Source organism: Gobius niger (genome assembly GCF_951799975.1).
Source record: "Gobius niger genome assembly, chromosome: 9".
Taxonomy (NCBI): domain Eukaryota; kingdom Metazoa; phylum Chordata; class Actinopteri; order Gobiiformes; family Gobiidae; genus Gobius; species Gobius niger.
In genome coordinates, this window is record NC_136860.1 from 18508073 (window position 1) to 18531580 (window position 23508).

At 41.6% G+C, this 23508-nt stretch overlaps 1 protein-coding gene across 3 annotated transcripts; it reads right to left on the reverse strand.

Moving 5' to 3' along the window:
• Window positions 1–58: 58 nt before the first annotated feature.
• LOC306967986 (FERM and PDZ domain-containing protein 4-like) lies at window positions 59–22878 on the reverse strand. Of its 3 annotated transcripts, none has more exons than XM_079563208.1 (17): window positions 22424–22877; window positions 13888–14004; window positions 8833–8993; window positions 8440–8542; window positions 8064–8109; window positions 7319–7423; window positions 6982–7089; window positions 6655–6786; window positions 6307–6426; window positions 6048–6184; window positions 5702–5828; window positions 5284–5373; window positions 5025–5207; window positions 4740–4872; window positions 3687–4658; window positions 2186–3331; window positions 59–1599 (listed from the first exon to the last, which is right to left on the reverse strand). In XM_079563208.1, exons 1-17 carry the CDS (start codon window positions 22462–22464, stop codon window positions 470–472), a joined length of 4851 nt encoding a protein of 1616 aa, XP_079419334.1. In that variant the 5' UTR covers window positions 22465–22877; the 3' UTR covers window positions 59–469. The 3 variants fall into 3 exon arrangements, with proteins under 3 accessions (XP_079419334.1, XP_079419335.1, XP_079419336.1); XM_079563210.1 differs by having other exon boundaries at window positions 1461–1604; window positions 22424–22878; XM_079563209.1 differs by lacking the exons at window positions 13888–14004; window positions 22424–22877 and adding an exon at window positions 13482–13781.
• Window positions 22879–23508: the final 630 nt, after the last annotated feature.

The following is a 23508-nucleotide window of genomic DNA, read 5'->3' on the forward strand; positions in this document are numbered from 1 at the left end:
GAATAACAGGAAAATAGTGTTCATGTAAAAGCTGCAATAAATTAGACCGAACACACTATAATTAAGACTCATAAGACTCTTTTATTTGACCAGAACATGTTAAGTGCAATGATTTGTCAGTAGCTAATAAAATGTTTGGTTTGTTCCCAACTTAATATCTTACAAATTATAAAACAAGGATTCAATAATGTTTACAACCTACATTGACATCTAATAGAATTGATATATAAACAAAATAATGAACTATGATAATATACTTCAGAGGTGAGGGTTGTAGTCATTCGGGTCCTCGAGCTTATTTAAAACCTTTGTAATGATATAACTTCTTTTTACTCTATATAATAAAATAGTGTATACACAAGGCAATCATTTTTGTTTTTGTTTTTTTTCACAGCAGTTCACATTGGTTTTCTTATGTCTCTTATGTATGGCTTTAAAATCAGTAATTAGGATAAGATTGCAACAGTTTTCATTTGTTGAGTTGTGTGAGTGAGTTCAGTGAGTGAGTTAGTGCGTTGATAACTGCGGACATGGTGGCAGAGTGATGTGTCAATGTGTTCACACTTTGATCACCGGGGGCACGTCCTGAAGCCGCCTCAGCAGCTTTCAGCAGATTAACGTAGTTCATGACCACCTCGTTCACTTTGGCCACCAGCTCGTACCGCTGCGTCTCACTGCTCACACTGTCCACGAGAGACATGCAGGCCTGCGTCACACAGCACAGGGTGTGGAAGCTGTGTGTCAGGGTGAGGAGCAGCTCCTCCGGGCTTCCATACTCATCTACCATGCGACTACAGGCACTGCTCAGCACTTTGGCCTGCATCAAGAGCAGCTGTGAGAACGTTTCTGTGTCCGCCTCACTCACCTCTGGGCTCGCAGCTTGTTCACCTGAGTGGCCTACACTGGCACGCAGCAAAGCTATCATATCTAAGGCATCCTTCCGTGCCAGTGCAAACCCTGTGTGAAGGCTATATGTTTTTCCTTTCATTGAATTTACAAACGCCAGCCTTGCTTTCAGGCTCATATCATTCATGGCAGCATTTTTTTCTGGCCCAACTTGCAATTCTTCATCATCTTGACTGTGCTCCTTTCTCTTCAAAAAGCAGTGACTAAGGGGTCCATGACACCTCAAAGTACTCATGTCCATCTGTGGCAGCAGAAAAGAGGCTCCCTTCAGGAGCCGATTTCCTGAAGAATTTGAGGTGACTGAGCCCTGGGAACAGCTCTTGGGAAATCTCTTGTCGGACCTCTGGACTTTCAGGGGATCTTCCGACTGACCGCCACTCCTCCCGGTCAGCGTGGCTTTCGTCTTCCCGAACAGGGCTTCAACGCTCCTGGCTCCTGTCACTATGGTGCTCCAGCTCCTCCTGAGTGTCCGGACCGTGCGTGGCCTCTGGAGGGTCCCTGCTTTGTGGTCACACGTACATGATCCGCTCAAGGGAAAGGCCGTGGCGTGCGGGTCGGGCTCAGGGCTGGCCACTGTTGGCCCCATGTGCTCTGTGCTACTTGTTAATGATGATGGTGACATGGCTGTGGTGGTGGTCTCAGTACAGAGAGCTAAAGTTGACTCCACTTCAACCTTCTTCAGCTGTGTGCAAGCTACACTAGGGGCAGAACACAGAGAACTGTTAAGCATCTTCCTGACATAAAACTCAAAAGATTCACTCACTCACTCACTCACTCACTCACTCACGCACGCACGCACGCACGCACGCACGACAGACAGACAGACAGACAGACAGACAGACAGACAGACGCTCCATTTCTTTTTCAAGCAAGTCACACTATTATGATTAATGTGTCTTCAATAATGCACTGTGGTTTTCAAGTTAGTGGCTGTCTCTTTGTATTTCTCTTTTTTCTACTTCTGAAAACTATATTATTTTTAATCACACAAACAAAGCCAAGTTTGGCATGTATGCAATGAGTGTCTTGTGTACAAGCTTAAGTGGATATGACAGGTAATAGAAATAATATAGAAATAGAATATCAAAGCATAGTTAATATAATTAATAGGGCTGCAATGATACACTTTTGTTGCGATACAATCTGTATCCCGATACACATCATTCCAAAAATGTATCAAGATAATAAATAATTGAAAACCTGTCACATGCACTTCAATTGAAATGAAATGGTAAAGATAAATTATCACTAGCTCATCATTGTTCTTTTCGACTTTTACCTGTGGTTTCTTTTATCTTGGCCATTCTGTGAGCTCCATCTCTTGTAAGTGAAAGTCCCGGCTCAGCACTAGTAGCTGCATGGATCTTCCTCAGTAGGGTGGGGTCCATGGGATGCCCTGCCTTAAATGGTCCTGGGTAATTCTTCTCTTCTCCAGGTCCATAGCCCATCCCCTTGACTGAGGCCTCGGACATAATGTGCACATTTTCTGTGGTGCAAAGCGGTGAGTCCATGGGAGTGACACAGCTGCTGCTCCCTGTGCTACAACCAGCATCTATTGAGGAACACTGTGAGCTTTGGAGAGAATGGACACCTTCGCTCTGTAAAGACGACATTCGCTTATTTACATAAAAGTCATGCAACCGGGTCACCTCTTGTTCTGACGTAGAGGTTTTCTCATTCTCTTGTGAGGGGGACCTTTCACTGGGGCTTTTGGATGGCGAATGGACATTTAATTGCTCATTTCTTTCAAGCAAGTCCTGTTTGTCTCCTTTCATTGTCACTCTGTTGGCGTGGGAGGTCTGTGAGTCATTCCCACAATCTGGAGACTGATTCTCTGCCATTTTGTTTCCTGGTGTCCGTTGCCATTTTTGGTGCTTGTCTTTTAGGTGGGTTCGCCCCAGATCGAGCTGGTTCACGTAATAGGAGTCTCTCACTGTAAAAGCTTGATACTTGCCAACTAGATGCGGGGTTTCTTCTCTGGGTGAGTCCTGGGTCGGTGGATGGGAACCTTCAGGGGATTCACATGTGTCTCTGGGCTCTAAATTCTGCTGCTTACCTCTCTGCCGGCTCAGCACTGGCCCCATGTGCATCTTGGTAAAGTAATCACTCACTGATTTGATCTCCATTGTCTCTGGTTCCATCTCACCACCATCTGAGTGGAAAATCTGTGAGGAGGCAACAGGAGCGGATTTGTCCTCTTCTGTCTCAGGCCTGGCTCCAACTCCTTTGTCACAGGCTGATGAAGCTCCAGTCTGGTCTTCGTGAGCACCATGGTACCCCTCTGCCAATGCTACATGCAACCTCAGGTGGTTGTCTGAATGCCGCTGAGCAGATGCCTGCTCCGAGCTCTCCGTCATTTCAGAGGAGTTTGTCTCGTTTCCAGAGTCAGATGACTCTGGACTAAATGCTCGAGATATTTCAACACCTGCGTGCCACAAAGAGACAGAAAGCAAGTTAATAATGTCAAAGGAAGCACTACAAGGAGTGAATGATGATGTCGGTGGATAACAGTAATGTGAAAGTGCCTCTGACATAGTAAAAATAAAATCATCAAATGAAAAATGCTGAATTGATACATGATGAAATAACAAGCACAAAATAAAAAAAAATTTAATGGCATAATGTCATGCGAAACTGGACATGCAAATACAAACAAAGACACAAATGGAAACTGAACAAAAAGGGCTTTATTGAAAAAAAAAAAAAAAAGACACAATGAATGTGAATGGCAGTAACACGTGTATGTTAATGAATGAAAGTAACAATAGTGTAAGGAGAACCTGTGCTGTTCTCAGACTGAGCAGGACTCTGTTCTTCAGAGGCAGCTAGGGCCTCAAGTGCCTGTAAAGTGGACACTACTGCATCATCCAGAGGCGGCCCTGGGGCCCCTACTCCACGTGTAGGCACAGAGTCTATGAGTGACACAGGGATGTCACTGCCCCGGGCTGCACTTCGTGAGCCTCCATGCTCCTCTTCATCTGAGCTGTCCCTGAAGCCGGGGGGAGGGGCAGCGATGGCCATGTTCAGAGAATGAAGCAGGACGTCACTGTCCTCCCCATCGTTGCCCTCTGGTGGAGGGGGAAGGGAGGTCAGGTCGATGATGTCGTCGCTGGACCCTGAGAGTGAGAGCAGCATGGGTTTGTCAATGTCACTCATCACCAAGTCTTCCTCACAGCTGATGTCATCTTCATCCTCTGCGTCGTCTGTCGTCTCAGCGTAGCATATGTCGTGCAGCAGTGGCTCCTCAATGCATTCCGTGGGACCAAAAATGTTTGTGGCATATTGATAACTGTCTCCATCTTCTATGGCATCCATCAACTTGTAGTCATCCTCAAGACGCCTGTACATGTGGCTGTGATTGTCTAGAATCTCCGGGTTCTCCTCCATTAGTCTCTGATATCCCAGGTTTTGGGGGTTTATACTGTCCAAGGGTGGGTCTCCAAATATGAAGGAAACCTTTGCATTTCTTGAAGAATCTTGGGGTTTCGGCCTTGGAACATTGAGGTAAGTTTGGGTGCAAGGTATCCGACAACACTCTGCTCTTTCCACTGTATGTATTGTGTGCTGAGTCTGGTGAATCTCAGTAACATAGACTGGCTGGCCTTCACATCTCGCATGGTTGAGGTATTCACAATCCTGTCCCGCGAATTCCTGGCTGTACCTCTGGTTGATTCTGTCCTCACATACTTTATGAGGGGTGCTGTAGGTACATTCTATCGAATGGTAGTTCTGCTTTAGTCTTGACCCATGGCCTACAAGAGGGAACCAAAAATTATCAGGGATTTATATTTTAACACATGAATTCAAACATCAAAGAACTGGTTCAGACATACTGGTCTCCATTGTATCTTTGTTTTTGGCCACATTGAAGATGGAGCGCCGAGAGTCCACCAGTAATCTGTAGTAGCCAGCAGTCAAGCAGGCCAGGTTCATCGCATCCACAGACTCCATTAGGAGAGTTATGGGCTGTGAAACACACAGATAAGCATATCACAATAGACACAAAATTAATGAACTGCAGAAGCTGGTGGTAATGACACTGCAGAAATACCTCAAGAACAAAACCAGTATCTACTTTAATATATAGAAATGACATAGATCATATAGTCAGTGCTGACCTTTACATCTAGAACATGCAGTTCCACTCGGACTCGTCTTTCGTCCTCAGTGTACATCTCGATGCGATTGACATGGCTGAAATCCGCCAACAGTGCTACCAGATTTGTCTTTGTGTTAATCACATGACTAATTCCATATTTAGGTCCCACAAGCAAAGTCACCTCTGTGTGCTTTTCACCTTGCTGTGAAAGTCAGAGAAATAAGTTAATCTTGGAAATATTATTAACGAAATAGTTTTATTGTAACTATATTGCTTACAACAAGTGTGGACTTAAAAACCCGTCCACCATACAGTCTCAAGTCACTGAGATATTTGAGATAATGTACTTTTGCTTGCAAGGCAGTCAGCTGGAATAAAAAGAGAACAATAATGAATTGTACAGGTAGAATGAATGTGCTTAAATATGGCAACATTGACAGTCTGTTCAGGTGAGATGTTATAATACAGTAACAGAAAATAAAACAAACTTCCAACAGGTGGTAGTGTGGAGTCAGTAGAAAATTACAACAAAAGTGAATTATGCAAACAATGAAGTAAAAAGTCAAAATGTGCCTTTTTGATTTGATCGAGACAATGTTGCATTGTTTTGGGGGGAAAACATGTGTATCTTTCAAATTATTGTGTGCAACAACATAAAGCATTTTTTGACAATATATAATTAGAAGAAAGGGATACCTTTTTACCGGGAGGCACCAGGTTCTGATTGGTTTTGAGGATGTGTGTGAGGGCTTTTTTGATGTTTTTCTCTTTCATGCTTGAAAGCACAGCAGGAGGCAGAAACAATCCCAGACCCCACTCTTTCCTATGGAAATATCATACGCAAGCGTTAGAGAAATACTCTCCTCACATTATGTCATAATTCAGCTTGTCATTTTAGTGACAATGGCTATTTCTCAATGAGAAGCATGAGTGAATCATAATTAATGATAGTTGTAAAATTCTATGTTGCACTAGAAGAAGTGAACAAAATGGCCCCTCACAAGAATTCAGTATTACATATCATAAAACTCATTGTACTCACTCAATGTATTTGAGAGAAACTTTTTGGGACTGCTTGGTATTGATGGTTAGAATATACATTTGCAAAGCGGCCAGTCGAAGGGCAGTGTCGTATTTCAGCTCTGACCCAAATCTCTCCAATACCACGTCGTTACAGCTCTAGAGGAGTCAGACCAAGATAGGTTACACTGCATTTTACTTAGAAACAACAAACGCTCATAGCACGTTGGCCAGTGCCTCTCTCTCACACACATGTTGTTGCTTCTTTTTTTGACACTAACCTGGACATAGAGGTACTCGAACGCCACAGCATCTCTTCTTAGCAGCTCGACAGGGTCCTTTGGGACGAACGTGATGCGGAAAAAGCACTTCATTTTGTGTGACCCTGGCCTCTGTGTCACCTTGAGCACATAAATGAGATAAGTAGAAAGCCACTCTTTATATTGCGGCATGTATTCAGGAAAATAAAAACCAAATGAAAATGTCGAGTGCCTCAGATCTACTGAGTACACCAGTATTACTTTCTAACAGTAGTAATACCAGCCATGTTTAAGTGCATATGACAGGTTTTCCTATTTATTACTTTGTTTGATGGGAAAATGTTCTTGTGGTAAGTGAAATGTCCTTACCTGAGTTAACATCTCCTGCTCATGGAGGAGCATGAGTTTGCTTGCTGATCCTTCTGCTCTTTGCTCCAGCATTAGAGAGAAGTGCTCAATGCTTTTTATGGAGAGTTTTTCTTGTAGGGTCAAGATGACATCCTTTCGAAAGGTAATAAGGAACAATTTCAGACACGAGAAGTTAAGGCAAACACAGCATTCACTTCTGATGTTTTTTCTGTTTACACAGGTCACGTAACACAAAATGAAAAAGCATGTTCAAGATGATGTGGAGTTTATGAAAAATTAAACTAGAGTATTGCGTAAGAGAGCCTTGTGCTTGGCGCAGCTTCCTACCTTAATGGATGTGTTAGTGTCGAACTTAAAAGATTTAGTTTGCCCATTCTCCAGATACACCTTCAGAACATTTGGCATGAAAAGAAGACAGTTGTCCTTCACAGTTTCCTAGAGTTAGAGAGAAAAATGTGCATAAAATCTTATAGCTTTTGTCTTCCACCAGCCAGACCCAAATGAATGTCTTGCAGGTTATTTCCAATACATCGATTTCATACAATATTGTCCCTTCGCTAGATAATTTCCCAGACAGTGATGGAGATTTGACAAGACATGGAAGTCCTTTATTTCATTTACATAATCAGAAACCGTGATGTTGAAAAATCATAAGCTGTCTTACCGGAACCTGTCCATTGATGATGACCTCTTCTGCGAAGCGCACTTTGACTGGATTAGACTTTAACTTGGCCTTCTTGGCAGCACTGATGAACGCCGACTTAGGTGACTTTTGGATTGAAGACAGAGTGGTAAAGAAGATTAGTTCAATTAAAAAAATTAAATATATATATTTTCATACATAACACACACACACACACACACACACACACACACACACACACACACACACACACACACACACACACTACAACTAGTTCTTTAATCACAACTGGGGTGTCACTCACAAACCTTTGTGAATTGTTACAATGACCAACTCTGTATTTTTGTAACAGTGGCTTGATTAATGTAAGGATTCAAGCTCAAAAGCATTTTTCTGTTGTGATGGCGCAGCCTATTTTTGGAAGCAATTCAAGCAGAATCCTATTTGTTCTGACTTTTATGTGGACAGTAAACAAAAGCCGAATATATGCTTCAGGCAATGCACACCACCATCTGGTTCTCTCATGAATGCTGAAACACCAAGTTCATGTGGGGTCTGCTGAGGATCTTAGTTTGGAACACACTTGGAAATAGGACTGAGATCTCACCGTTTTGGTTTTGGCCAAGCACTTACTGTCAGATACAGCTTCACTATAGCAGTGCCAGCATTAGCATATGGTGTGATTAATGAGTTGTCTTTGCACAGTCAACAAAGGAATCTGATCCAAATAAGACTGCATTTCATTCATAGGAAACAGGGTGCTTACTGGGTACGGCTGGACCACGGTCAGCATTATAGATTCCTTGCAGCTTCTACAAAGGAATAAACAAAATATAATAAAAAGTTAATTGAAATGTGCCTTAAATGTTTTATAATGTACTGCATGTAGTTCACCCTCCATTTATTCAAGACCATGCATGTTAATTAATGAACACATAGGAAATTCATGCAGATTGTATCTATGGGCCTATTTCCATCCATAGTACCGTAGTACTCATTCACAAAAACACTCTCATTCATGCCACATATCCTTAGTATCATTGGATACTCATAACAAGCTCTGTAAAAAGGTTTTAGTGCTATTTTTGTCTAAATACTATTAATATTTGTGGTGCCAGCAGCCGCAATAAATGTTGTCATACCTGACGAGGTCGATGACCTTCTCCCTGGGCGCTGAACTGACCGACTCATCATTGATCATCATGATCTCGTCTCCTGGGAAGAGCTTGCTTTCTGACGGACCCCCTGACATCACACCAAAACAAGAATTAAGTACTGCAGCATGCACCCGTGAATCATTTTTCTTGACTATCTATCTTTCCAGTTTTGTGGCTCACAGCAGCTCTAATGAACGCTTACTCATTGAGCAAATCAATGAATCATTACGTAAGCTGTACTTAGGAAGGCTTCCCCTCTTTTTGCTGTGTTTATTTTAGAGGATTAAAACTTCTTGGTGGAAACGTGTGGGCGCTGGCCATGGATCAAATGAATGACCGGTGAACTTGAAAGCTTTGCGAACAGTTGGGTCACTTTACCTGGAGTCACTGAACGGACCACCACAGGTTTCTCGCTGCCTGCTACGAAGCCAAAGCCAAGCACTGGGTCCCGTCTCATCTCCACCTTACGGGGCGCAGGTGGCACAAACTTATCCCCCTCCAAACGCACCTCCTCCAGGGAGCTGCTCTGGGACACGTGGCTGGAGGTATCACAAAAATGGATAATATTTGATTAGTCAAAAAACAAAACTAAAAACACATCTACAAATGAATATATAACTTATTAATACCACCTAGACTTCTTTACTTGATTCATTTTATTAAGATTATATTTGGGGACATTTTTTCCAGTGGCAAACAGATGGAATTGGATTAATCCAGAGAGTAAAAAAAATACAACTAGATACAGTCTCCCGTACGTCAGCTACAAGTATTAATTTTGCGAAAGAAGCTACAATTGAATAGGTATAATACGGAATTTTCATGGTGTGACTATTTGTGCTTTGTGTGGTGCAATTGTGTGCTTTGCTTGTGGTAATAGTTCAGCTTAAGTGGCTCAAACTGTAAACCTTGATGGGGCAAAATTGTAAATCCTAATTTCATGTAATATTCATCTATTTCAGCCTGAACTGTGTTCCACACCCCATCCCACCATTGCATCCTCAAAGTCCTCGATCAGAATGCAGGGAATGTTGCCATAGGTATTTGGCTGCACATAGCGCCTATATTATAAACCCTGCAGTGTGGGTCTGAACCCTGTTTGACCCTTTTCTTACCCTTGCAATTTACCCTGACAGTGCACTTTCCCTCATCCTTGCAATTCAATTACTCTTCCGTGGCAGCCACAGATAAAAAAAATAAAAAAAATGCGCATATCTTGTGTTGTTCGCACATAGTCAGTTCCTCACCGTCTTACACTGAAGCCTCTCCGGCTGCAAAGGCATCGACAGCTCCGTATGGCGGCCGCACTGTTGGGTTAATTCAAGCCGTGGGCAGACAGTGTGTAATTTGACAGTTATTCTCCAAGCATGTACTATTTGTGCGCAAATACTAACAATTAATCTCTCACAGCACAAAGGCGCAGTGCGATCTGTCAGTCACATTCCCAGTGCTATGACAAAAAACAGACAAAAACCAAAGAATCAAGATGTTCAAAGATGACTGTCAACCGATGGCTTGGAAAGGATTCAGTAACTGTTACAGCAACTGGCACGGCTATAATAAGCGTCAGGTTTTTTTTCTGTTGTGTCCAAAAATTTCACTTCACCCTTGCTTGTGTATGAATGTATGAATTCGAGTTATCTTTTAAAATAACATATCATCATTTTGGTCACAAAACAATGAGAGAAACTTCTGTTAGGATCTGTTTTATTAGTAAAAAGACCATTGGAGGAAAGTGGGTGATTCCTTCAGCTTCAAAGAAATTACATTTACATTTGATTGACTTGTGAGACTCTGGCACCTCTTCTAATTTATGGTTCTCAAACTGTGGCGCAGGTAGGATGGACACTGAGATACTCGTTATTTACTTCATTGTCAATGCCTTGGCTTAGAGGTAGGTCACTTTCAGTTTAGATCTTGAGTTGTCCATTGTCTAGTTCAGCCTGGTCTACTTCTGGATTCAGTTGCACATTTACTTTAGTCTCACTCTCAATATAATTTTGTTTTGTGGTTGATGATGAGCAGTGATGCGTTTTGAGTGGAAACCCCTTTCAGTGCATTAAAAGTAAGATAGAAAATCTTTTCTTATATGAGAAGTAGCTCTCCATAATTATTATTTTCAGGCTTACCGTTAAGTAGAAACAGTGTCATGATGAAAGGATAGCAAGAGAATAAATACTGTGGCTAGTTGGTAAGAGAGCAGCCAATTGTTTTAATACTTCATGAATGAATGTGGTAAGTTCATTTCATTACATTTTATTTCAAGCAGTGTGCCAAGAACAAAACAGTTTGGATACATAGTAATAATGACTTATAAACTAATGCTTGAAATGGAGTCGAGGCTATTTGAAGGAAGATATATAATGCCCACTTTGGCACTAGAGTAATAAAGCCTAAGGTATTTATTAATTGAATAACAATCACCTTATAAAGTGAATATACCCGTTACAGCACCAAATATTTGTAATGTAATTTATTGTACCTTTAGCTGAACTGTTTTTCTTCAGCGATAATCCACAGGTACCAAAAGTACAGGTTCTGATCATATCCTCCACCAAAGACTCCTTCATTCAAACTCAAAATCATAGTCATAACTTGAGTTAGCTTGCTTTACCACAGGGCTGTCCTTTTTTCATGGAGAGCTATATTGAAGTGTATACGGGGTGAAGGATCACAGATCGTCAGTGCAGTGAAACCTGCACACTGACCAGTTAACAAGGGTTTAAACCATGCCTCACTCCCTTATTTAGACATAGAACCTTAAAGGTGCATTATGGGACTTTTTATGTGAAAAAAAAAAACCCTTTTTAAGTGCATAATTTTGATCTTTTAGTGACCCGGTGGCTGCATGGCACCTTTATTTTCCATCACAGTGGCCTCTATAGCACTCCACTATCAACAGTTTTTAGGGTTTGGTAGGTTTTCACTGCTCATGGACCCTCTCATTACTAAAACCTCCAAAATGATTCTGGTGCATAGAAGAAGCCGTCGTGATTGAAAGAAAATTGGTCACAAAAAGGTCAGTGATGCACAAATGTATTTTTTTTATCTGCATAAAAAGTTTAAATAAATTGTTAGAATTGTGTACAGTTATAAAAATTGGTGTAAGGGACGTATTTGGCGCACTTTGGGCACCAAACCCCATGCAGAAAAAGAAATCTGCGCCCCATGATGTATACTACTGTATTAATGTCAGTGTAAATGACTGCTCCATTTCCACTTCGTTTGCTTGACCTCTTCTGGTCCCACACACGGGTGCTTTGATAACTGTGCTGTAAGTGAAGATGGTATGTTGAGGATTTATGAGCTTTTCATTTATTTAAAAAATATTTATTTGCAGAAAAGTTCAAACCAAAATTCTTGATCCAATCACTAATTCAAATTAGCCTTTTTGATGAATGTCATTATTTCCTCATCCAAATCCATGGGTTATTGGTCTAATTCCCATGGATTGATCTTACTTCATGTTTTGGATCTCCAACAGTCCAGCAGCTTGGGTACAAATCATAGCCATATGGACCTGTGCATTCAGGAAGAATACTGTCTCCTCCCGGCTGAGCCACCTGCTAAACATGGCCACATTCCCATTGTGCGGACAGCCATGTATCTAATGGTGCTTAATCATACTCATTAGCTGCTAGTGTAGCTCCACAAAAAGACACACTACTGGATAGGAACACAATCTATTGTCCAAGTCTCAGTAATCTTAATGCACATTTAGGACAGACACAGAATTGTGTTATCAGTATTATCCAGTATTATCCATTTACTTTGAATTTTGAAAGGCTACACACACAAATTAACCAAATGTGATGTGGTTGATTTTGCTTCTCCTGGAAGTTAACCTCCTTAAATTACACAATTAAAGCCATCATCGTTTTTATGTGGCGCTTCTCACGGGGGCAGCAGAATGAGTACCAGCTGTGGATCTGCCAGACCGCCCAGGTGCTAATCAATCTCTGTTGGCTCATTTGTAAATGTAATGAAGACAATCACATGGAAGATAGGATAAATGAAGCACAGTGTGTATAGCAGGGGTCACCAACCTTATTTCAGCTGAGGGCTACTTAAAGAGCATTAAGTTGTTCGAGGGCTACCAGTTAAAAACAAATCCTAAAGACTTAAAGGTACATTGTTCACTTATAGGATATTGACCCCATATTATATTAAAATAGCTTTATTTTAAACTCATACTGAGTCACAAGAACCGAAATAACTGTAATTTTAAGAATTAGATTCAAGAAAATGAAGTTTTTTACACTTTAAAAAAAGTCCCAAGGGCTACTGGACATGCCCCAAAGGGCCCCTGGGTGTCCGCGGGCACCACGTTGGTGACCCCTGGTGTATAGGAACAATTGCACGATTATGGAAAAAGGTTAAATTGGGATTGCACTTATATTGGCAATTTCTGTTTTAGAGTAAAGACTAGAATCCATATTTGAAATAACTTCAGAAGCATTAACACTTAATTGTGTAGCCCACACAGCTGAAAGATTCATCATATCCAAAATAAAAGTCTATTACATCATATTATTACGCACTGTCTATGTAAATATTAAATAGCTACTGGTTTATTCATTTGTCCCTGTCACGCTGACTAAACATGTGTTACATTCACAACAATTTAGCTTCCAGCAGCATTCCGGAGCCACTAAAAGACTCGCAGACGACTGCTGACAATCACACAAACAGACAGTAGATTATTCATGAGTCTCCCTCAAATTTAGCAAAAGCACCACAGCCCTCTCCACCAGCAGACACGCTCCTCCGCCAGCACTTTCTCCACTCCTTAGTTCTTATGTAACTCCGCTGACATCACGCTTCTCGTGCTCTAACCCATGTGTGACACCTCCAGCATCAGTATACCACGCAATTGTGAGAAATATACAGCAATCACCATAGATAGAGGTGCCAATGCAACAGATAATCAAATCATCTAGTGTGACAATTAAAGTGACGACGCATGCAACACACAAACTTCGCTTTGCATCCTTGCCGCACACACAACCAGTTGATATTCTCTGTACCTGCTCGAAAAGTGTCCGTCAGTGAGAATCAGTTAAACTCCCGAAGAGCGGAACGCAGCCCCGACAGGTGAAATCTTCATGGTGCGCAGAGCAGCACGCTCTAAGCCGCTTGTTGTGCATTTGGAGCACTGCATGAGTAGTAATGTGGGTGTGCGGGAGTGTGAGAGCAAGATAGAGCCAGAGAGAGGAGAGAAGACAGCTCCCTCTCTTGTCTCTCTGTGGGCAGGGAGTGCGCAGTGGCAGAATCAGTATTCCGAATGCACAGATGGAGACAGTGTCGAGGCTGTGACGTGGCTGGAATAATCACGGGTTAGCAAAGTGAAGTCTAAAACATCTGGGACTGAGAAAGCACCCCCCGCCACCGCAGCCCCTGACAAGCCTCTCAGCTTAAACACAGGGCACTTACTTGATGTAGCAGTCACGGCCCTCTCTATTGGTGCCCATGTCCCACCCATTGGGGGGTCCCTGCGACGCACTCCAGGTCCCTGAAGGGGGCGGCCAGCCGGACGACTTGGTCCTGTGGCTGTAAAGACACATTAAGCATTAAGCAGCTTGCATTTATTTTCGCATGTGGCGCTAAATGAGACAGACAGTGTTTGATTTTAAGTCAGTCAACATCGATGGATTGAACAAAATCTATATTTTTAAGAGAGAAACGCTTAGATCAGAAAAACACCCACAAAAACAATGCACAAATATAGCTGTGAAGCGCCCTTTGTCTCCTTTAATCATAGATTACGGTATTTTTAACACTGCCTTCATGTGTTTTTTCTCTCTCTCATTTCTCTAGATCATTTTCACCAGGTTTTCCCTGGGAGGAGAAAGAAAAAGCCAAAAGCACTGAATTATGTGATTTGAACATTTTCTCATTAGAATAAAATGGGTCGTTCTGGTCATCGCTACGGCGACACTGTGGAAAATATGGCATGAATGTGTGTTTGACATTTTTGATCGGAGTGACCAAATGGAATTTTGTACCAAATTATTTTCATTTTCATTAAAGTAACATTTTTACTCTACATATAATTCCTATAGGGGGCACTATTAACATTATTGCACTATCAACATTATTGCAAGCTGGTGTATTACACTTGCATAGAGGCCGTATTTGGAAAACAAAAAAAATTACTCTAAGCTGGTGTAACTACACTGTGCATATTATTTATTTAAACCAGTAGCTATTTTTGCATGTGGTGTAGCATAACCAAACCTTTGCAGTGAATCACAGCAGTCTGAAAACACAGTGATCGTGGAGAGTGTGTGATTCCAGTGTGATAAACAATGTTCTGTAGCCAGCGTTCACTCATGGAATACAAATCATATTAATTACGTAAGCTCCACACGCTCAGGCCGACTTGTCATGGCTGTCTCCAATGCTTTGAGAGGCATGAAATTGATTTAGTTTTGAGTTGTCAGTGGATCCTACATAAAACATTATTTGATTAACTGGTTAAGGTGTAAGGTTTCTCCTATTAATTATAAGTGGCAAAATGTGGATACTTCAATTATTGTGACAATTATCATAGAAACGTAGATCACAAATTATGTAATACGTTTTATATTAAGAGATAAGTCGACTTTTGACTATGATTGGTTTAATCCACCATCGCACAGAGCACGATGGAGGCTGAGAAGGAATGGGTGGGGAAAAGAAGATGGAATGTGACTGCATTAAACAGAAAATCACTGACTCAAGATATGACACAGTGTGTGTGTCTGTGTGTGTGTGTGGCTCAGATAGTAGAGCAGGCCATCTTATAATCAAGTGGTTCGGTGTTGGTCAATGGCGTTTTTTTATATCACCCACTTATGCAATATCCTTCAAAAATGATTTTCGGCAATGGCGTATCAACAGCTTTTGGCAGTAGTCGAATTGGTTCATATAAAACTTGTGTATCTATATCTTATTGTGACTAATTCCTTTTTTCTTAAAAAGTTTTGTCTATGCCACAAGTTGTTTGGGGCAGTTTTATTAGAAGATCTATAATTGGTCACATTTTTTCATGGCCATGTCTTTGTTCACCATGCCGTCTCATCTTCCCTTTATCTTGGTCTTTGTGTCTGGGCGCTGGGTGATGCTCTGAAAGCAGTGGCAGTAAGTTATGTCACTTCAAAGCCTTGTCTGCTGTGTAACAGGGCTCTTCGCATTCATTATTCAAAAGCCTCTCTTTCTTTCCCTCTAAATGTTTCCCCAGTTACTGTACCGTCGATAATAAATTGCGTTGCAGTGTGTCTCAGTGCTGGTGCGTTCACGTTAACGGTATATCTTAGCCGCCGTGTCTTTGTGAAGGATTCATAACAAGGGTACATGAATTCATGCATAATTCATGATGAATTCATGCATGAATACATTATGAATTAATGTGATTTCACATGTTTTCATGAACAGACATTAACGCAGTTAATTAAGGCAATGAACTCATTAATGATCATGAGTAATTAATCACGATCATGATGAATTCTGTGCAGTAGTTTACAAGGACCAAGCTTTGTGTAAACTTATTGCAAAAATGAACTCATTAGTTTGTTGTGAGTTCATTATGAAAGTGCCCCTTAAACTAAAGATTTTGCATATTTGATAACTTCAAAATATGTTCACCGACTTTATCTTCTGCACAAAATTCATCATGATCATGATTAATTACTCACAATCATTAATGACTTCATTGCCTTAATGAACTGTGTTAGATTGAGTATGAATATTTATTCATGAGAATTCATGTTGACTTTCATGAAGTCAACATGAATTATTATTATTATTATTATTAATGCATGTACCCTTCTTATAAAGTGTAGTAATAAAATCATTTCCCCCGCTTTACATATCTGCATACCCTAATTTTGTAAAAGTAGACTTTAGCACACTTTTAAATAGATTAAATCAATGAGAGCTGATTTCTATCAAGGCACTTTTTCTATTTATGATTAAACAGCGATCAGATATAGTCTGCTTAGATGGACCACACTTCATTTCCACTGACTGGAATTATACTGCAAGTGAGCCCTGTATATTTGCTCTCTTATCTAAATAGATAACAATCTCACCAACGAACCCACTTTAACCAAAGCATAACCACGCATGGTTCAAGAAGTAACATAAAGTAAATAATACATGAAGTACGTAATGCCACAGTCTAGAATCGACTAATAGAATCTCACTGATTATACACATAATTCTATCTTTAAGTTTATACTCACACGGGTGAGTATAACAGATATCTGATATCTGTTTAAGTACTGCACTCTTCGTACTAACAGAAAGGCTGCAAGGGCAATCGTGGTACTTCAGTTAAGCTTTAAATAGAGCTCGGAAAGGAATCAATTTGATTTCATCTCCAATATAGAGCTTTGTTGGATTTAATATTAGCATTTTCACAAGGTTATGGATTTTTGTATTGGTATATTTAGAACATTTCCTCCAGCTGCACTGATGGAAAAATAATCGTCCAACAAGCTTCGATCAATGTTGACTACATTGATTACCCCATGCCCTACATGTTAGCTTTAAAGTACTTCAACACAACTACTGAACTGCAGTGAAAACATCACTCTACTTACGAGCTCTGACGCTTTGCCTTTGGAGATAGTCTCTAAACTACACAAATCCATTTTGTGCAGCTCCCGGCCACAGATTCTTCTCTCATTCATAGCAGTGATCTTTGATTTCCATTGTTTGCCGGTGGCAGAGGCATTATCCCATTGAGTCACAGCGCTCACAACTCAGCAACAGTGGAACCGGTCTGTTCATCCAGGAGTGGACAGTGAAACTGATATTGCTTAGTTTGCATTAATAAATAATAGCTGCGCAGTCACATTGGACTAAGTAATTGAGCGCTAAGTGAGCAAGCTATGCTACACAATTCATGAACAGGTTGGCCAAGAGTCAGAGGGAGGACAAGGCTTTTCAGAATTCTGTTCCACAAACAAGTAATTTTACTTTTACAGACGCACATTTACTCTGATATCCAAATTTAGATCACATTAGCAACCTTTTTTAGCATTCATTCACATCAAAATGCGGCTATCGAATATATATATTTATTTTCAATTTTAAGACTTTATTGTCAATGTTTTTTCACACAAATATTTGTGCCATTCCAATCTACCAATTATTTTCTAAATGAGTAAATCGAGTAAGAGGCAAAGATCACTTTCAGTCCTTGATCAAAGTTTCATGACCAAAGTGATCCTTGCTTTATCTGAGTGCTTGACTTTTGCTTTCATCTCCAAAACAGCACAGACCTGTACAGTGGGGCTACACTGGGCCAAGTTATGAAAGCAGAATAAGCTGTTAATGGAGGAAGTAACTATGCATTATGAACAAGCTGCAGCTGAGAGGAACATTCCAACACAGACACTCAAGCAAGTCTGAATTATTTACATCAACAATCTGCATCGGAACACTACGTGAAACCACAAGCTGGCGCCACGTGGCAGCCATTACCCATATTGAGGATTAACGTTATTCAAAGTCTTTATTCTCATGCCGTATGCATATTGATATTTTATCTGCAGAAATGGCATTATGTCATTGCCTTCACAATGGGCACTTGAGCTTGTAATGCAATCCTGACTGAAATTTGTAGCAGTGATTAAGATGTACTCTACTGGTTTTAATGGACTCCCCCAGAATGCATTCGAGAGGTGTGCGGGGAATCAAATTTGATACCCTATGCAATGCTATCATGAATCAGACAAGGCTGGATTTTTCTCCCAACTCAGCTACATATGTGAAAAAGATTTAGCATCCAACTGAATAATGTTTTTAAATGTAGCAATATTTATTCTATGAATGTGTTGAGTTAGTACAAGAATGAGCGACGAGGCTTGCGCTTGATATAAACACAGACGTTTATGCACAGATGATGATAATAATGCGACTCTCTTGATACGAGATCTGTAGAGAGAGGTGCAGGGCGGGAGCTTAGATGACCATGTCCAGAGGGAAGGCTGCAGCAGACACAGAGGAACCTGTCTGATTAATGGCCCCTCTGCACTGCACTGCTTTAAGGGCCTCAGACGTGCACAGCAACAGTAACAGCAGCTCCTGGCCTCTGTCTGAGGCCACGTGTTCCCCCCCGTGTGACTTCAAACATTTGGTCACTGGGGCATTGAGATCAAACAGGTCGTAGGTCATGAAAATGGTTATTTAATCTCAACTGACTTTTCATCTTGTCAGTCCTAGAGATGCATGATATGATGTAAAAAAAACAACTACTGTATATTGTTTTTTCAGCACGTTGCATCAAAATAAGACTTTAATAATACTTATTATAATAATAATACTTCAGGACCAAAAGGAGGCAAAAATGGAAGTAATACTGATGCTTTGAACATTATTGACCATACATTTTTGTTTTAGGCTGTGATAGTATGATGCAGGATTATCCAGATGTGAAAATCTAGTCAGATGGAAGACCTCAGTGATTTTGTGAAACAATGTGGCTTCTTGCGTTACAAACATTGTGTCGCCTAATATTGCAGTAACAAGAAACGATCACTCCTGAGGCTAATGAGCCTGAAAATATCATGACTTGCCCCTCGCGAAGGACAGTTTACACAGTCCTTTCATGTTTGTGTCTCCTCGCTCTGTGACATAACCCCACACTGAGAAGAAAAACATCTAAAGCTGTCTGATCACAAGGCGCCTATAGGTGAAACCCAGTCATTCGCTCTATTACCATTTCCGTCACCGCAAAAATGCTACCCAGGATGACTTGCTTGAGGATAGCGGTGTATATTTCTTCCCATTAGTCTAACTGAATATTGTATACTGGCATTTGTCTTTGGAAGCACTGATATTGTTGCTACGGGCAACGGCAGCACTGGTCCTGAGCAGCTTTCTCTCCCTCTCTCCCTCTCCCTGTCGCCCATCTCTCTCTCCCTCTCTTTTTATCTCTCTTCCTCTCTATCTCCATCACTCTCTCCCTCTCTTTCTCTCCCTCTCTCTCTTCCTCTTTGTCCATCTATCCCTCCCTCTCTCTCTCTCTCTCCCTCTCTCTCTTCCTCTTTGTCCATCTATCCCTCTCTCTCTCTCTCTCTCCCTCTCTCTCTTCCTCTCTGTCCATCTCGCCCTCCCTCTCTCTCCCTCTCTTTTTCTCTCTTCCTCTCTTTTTCTCCATCTCTCCCTCACTCTCTCTTTTTCTCTCTTTCCCTCTCTCTCTCCCCCTCTCTCTCCCTCTCTCCCTCTCTATCTTATTCTCTCTCTCCCTCTCCCCATCTTTGTCTCTCTCCCCCCCCCACCCTCCCTCTTCCCTACCCTCTCACTCTCGTTGGTACAGGGTGGTTTAGGTTTGTTAATCTGCTTTGGGTAAGAATAAAACAGCGTCTGGGAAACAGCCCTCCCACCATGAGGCTTGCGCTATTTTACACCGGCCACTCACCTGCCCCAGTGCACATACACACACACACACACACACACACGCACACGCACACGCACACAATCTTGTACTTCTATCTTAGTTAGGACACTCATAGGCATAATGTATTACCCAGAACCAGGTACCCATTACCAGAATCCCCGAACCCTAACCCTAATCTTAATCCTATTCCAATTCTAACCCTAACCCTAAAACCACATCTTGACCCTCAAACAGTCCCACCTAAAATGTCCTCACTTTACAAAAATGTCCTCACTCTGTTGGTTAAAAACGGAAACGGGTCCTCACAAAGTAATAAGTACAAGAACACACACTATCCACTTGACTGTCTGTCCGTGTACAATAATAAGCAGTAAGCACTAAGCACAGCGACTGCAGCAGGGCCCGTGTCACAACTGTTACACAAGAGTACACTATTCCCTCCACAAGAGATGAAGAGCAATCCAATCCGATGGCACAAACAATGGATTTTAATGGGAAGCATTTGTATCGAAAGCAAAATCCAAACGTCTTCAATATTACCAATTAACCAATCCAATAATGTGCACTTACCCTGCATCCATTGATTTTCCAATACTGTATAAAACCAGCACTTTCCAATTAAAATTGTTGAAGTATAAAAGTTAAAAAAAACTAAAATCTTTTACTTGTCCCAGCTCATATCCAGTGCTCTCTCATGGAAGAGCAGTGGAACTACGGCATCTCCCCTGTGTGTTGAGAGCTGATGAATATTTAGGGTAATCAATTTGTCTGCATACTGTGACTTTGGTACAGATATTGTTAACAGGCAAAGGCCTCCGGCTAAAACAGCAGCTCACAAAAGTAGAATAAATCAATGTCGGCTTGAATACAACAGTTTCCTCTTTTAAGAACAGTTGTGCATACAAAACACAGCTAATGCTTTCAGCAGTTTGATACAATGTTTTTCTATTGTTTATTATTCGGATACTTCCTTAAATTCAAACGCCTGGCATATTTCATTTATGTCGCTGGGGTTTTAAACAAACAGTAGCTACTGTGTGAGGACCTACAATACACAGTGCACAGTGTAATATACTGTGTAATGGGACTGTACTGGGACTTACACTTGTAAAGGTTCATCTGAGTATTTGTATTTGAAGTTTAAATAATGTGTGGAGATGAAGATGTAAGCCCCAACTTCGGGGAGTATAAAACGCTCAGCTCAGAAAGCGGAAAGCTTCAGCGTGTTTTGACCTCTTGAGAAGGAGACAAAGTGAACTTGCAGCGTTTCTCAAACATGTCAGAATGAAATAAAAACACAAAATATGCCCAGAAACGTCAGTAGCATAATATATACGTCCCTAAACTCCAAGACGTGTATCAACAACTATTTCCTTGTTTCTGTCACAGGGCAAGAACATGAAAAATAAAGAGCTTCTGGATCCACACATCATAAAGACGGAGGCAAATGGAACAGTGCCTTTGTTTCTGACAGCAGCACACACATCTGGGGGCGTCACAAGGCCGCGGAGGAGGCATCAACCGCGTGGATCTCTCAGATACATTCTGTTGGGTTGGCTCTGCAAAACGTTCTATCAAGCGTAGCAACAAAAAAAATGGAAAAAATCATATCCTGCTGACTTCAATTCCTGCTGACAGCTGTGTAAGAAGAACGCACCACCAAAAAGCACAGCGGTGGATCTGGGGGAACTTGTAATCAGGCCTGGCATTGTGTGGTGTTATTAACTGTGACAGCATGCAGTGATGTTGGTGTTCCTCTGGGAGCCCCATCAGAAAAACCACCACTGAGGGGATGCTAACAGGGGAAGCTACTGACCCATCCACTGCTTCCTCCCCCCACACCAAAACACAAAAAATGTACAAGAATAAAACGTAGCCCTGAGCCAAGATGACGCACAGGTAAAATGAAAGAATTTTCTATCACATGTGACACTTACAGCATCTGAATTAATATTTCCCCATTTACCCAAATCCCTTAGGAGGATTACTGTCCACTGGGGCACATCAAACCAATCTAGCAGACCCAAGAGTGCAGGAGGTGAGTTATGTGCCCTGCTAATGCGCTCACGTCACCATATTATTTGCCTTCCAAGCTACTGCAATTATTATCATACTCGAAATGACGCGGAAATCTCATGCATTGAATGTGTGCTCGATTTGCACTGCTCACACTTACAGTATATTATTCTCAAGTGGTACACGAACTCTGCTCCCATCGATGTAAACGATCCCACAATCCATCAGTATTTTAAAGAGAATGTCTTTTCATTGCGCGCCGCCAACATATGAATGATACATCAACATTACGGTTAATTTTATTTGAAGCTGCGAAAGCATTTTTGCACTACTGTGGAATGTTTGGTGAAATTTGCAAACAAGAAGGAATGAGTCAACTTTGAATAAGCAAACTGCCACCAGCTTAGGCATGATCCACCCCCACTCTCGCAATTCAAATGGCATCATACATGACTGCACAAGTTGTCACAGTAACTCAGCAATTGTAGCCCACGCCACATGTGTTTCCCAAGGGAGGGTAGATGCCTCAAACATGCATGTATAGCAATATTTCTGAAGACTCACCCAGGCAGCTTTGGCATCTTTACGAAGCTGAAAACATCCATATCTGCTCCGCACCGCAATCGAATGCAACTACTTTGCACAATTCATTCCAGCAAAATTGTCTAAATAAATAATATCCTGGGGGCTAAACAAAATGAGGAGGTTTTTTTTTACCCCCCCCCCCAACCCCCCCAGTCAGGTTGAGAGATTCAGTCCTGTCGTCTGGGCTTGCGCATGGCTGAGTGGTCGCCGTATCTGCGCCTTGAAAATCCACAGCCTGTTGGAAAAGGGAATCTGGCAGTCCGGCAGTTTTTCTCCCCCCCCCACCGGCGCGGCGTTACATCCTTCAAAGCATGCCTGCGTTTAGCCCCGCGCTAAGCCACCTTTCATTTAATTTCCATTGCGGCGGAATGATGCGCGAGAGCCGCACTGTAAGGACGGCTTTGGGAGAGGAGCGGCGAACGTGAGGAGGAGAAGGGTGAGAGAGGAGGAGAGGGGAAGGGAGGGAGGCTTGGCCGGAGGGGGGGGGGAGAGATGGAAGTGGACAGGGGAGTGGGAATCTGGGCGCAGAGAGAGGTAACACGAGCCACTACTAAAAGGACAGACGTGTGGGATTCCCAAGAGACAGGTCTCGATACCCAAACGGCGAAGGGTGGAAGGGATAAGGAGCAGTGACACAAAATGGTTAATGGCACCAGTGTGTAGAGGTTAGCGCTGACTACTCTGTTGCTGGGAATGTTCGTTTTTTTTCTCAGCAAATGCCGTGTGCATTCTACAAACTGAATCATTTACTTTTAGAACTTACACTTACACTTCACTACATTCTGCTTAATCTTTTACATGTGACCTATCTACTTTATCTAACTATAAAGATCCACTGAGAAAATGTATTTATTTAATTATTTTTGTTTTGTTTATCTCTTTCAATAAGTTAAACCAGAAAATGTTAAGTTGAACGCCATTTTAGGGGGAACAAGCAAAGATTGTCCATAGAACATTTGTGAAACAACTCTGGTATACTATACACTACATCTAACACACTGAAGTGTCCAAATGCTTTTATGTGAATGATATCTCTATATTAACACTACAACATATACTAATAT

Coding starts and splice junctions, on each gene's coding strand:
- LOC306967986 (XM_079563208.1), bottom strand. CDS start 22,464: ATGGATGTTTTCAGCTTCGTAAAGATGCCAAAGCTGCCTGG. Junction 8,110..8,439: donor AAGGTCATCGACCTCGTCAG/GTATGACAACAT, acceptor ATTCCTTTGTAG/AAGCTGCAAGGAATCTATAA. Junction 6,427..6,654: donor AGCAGGAGATGTTAACTCAG/GTAAGGACATTT, acceptor TATGTGCTCAAG/GTGACACAGAGGCCAGGGTC.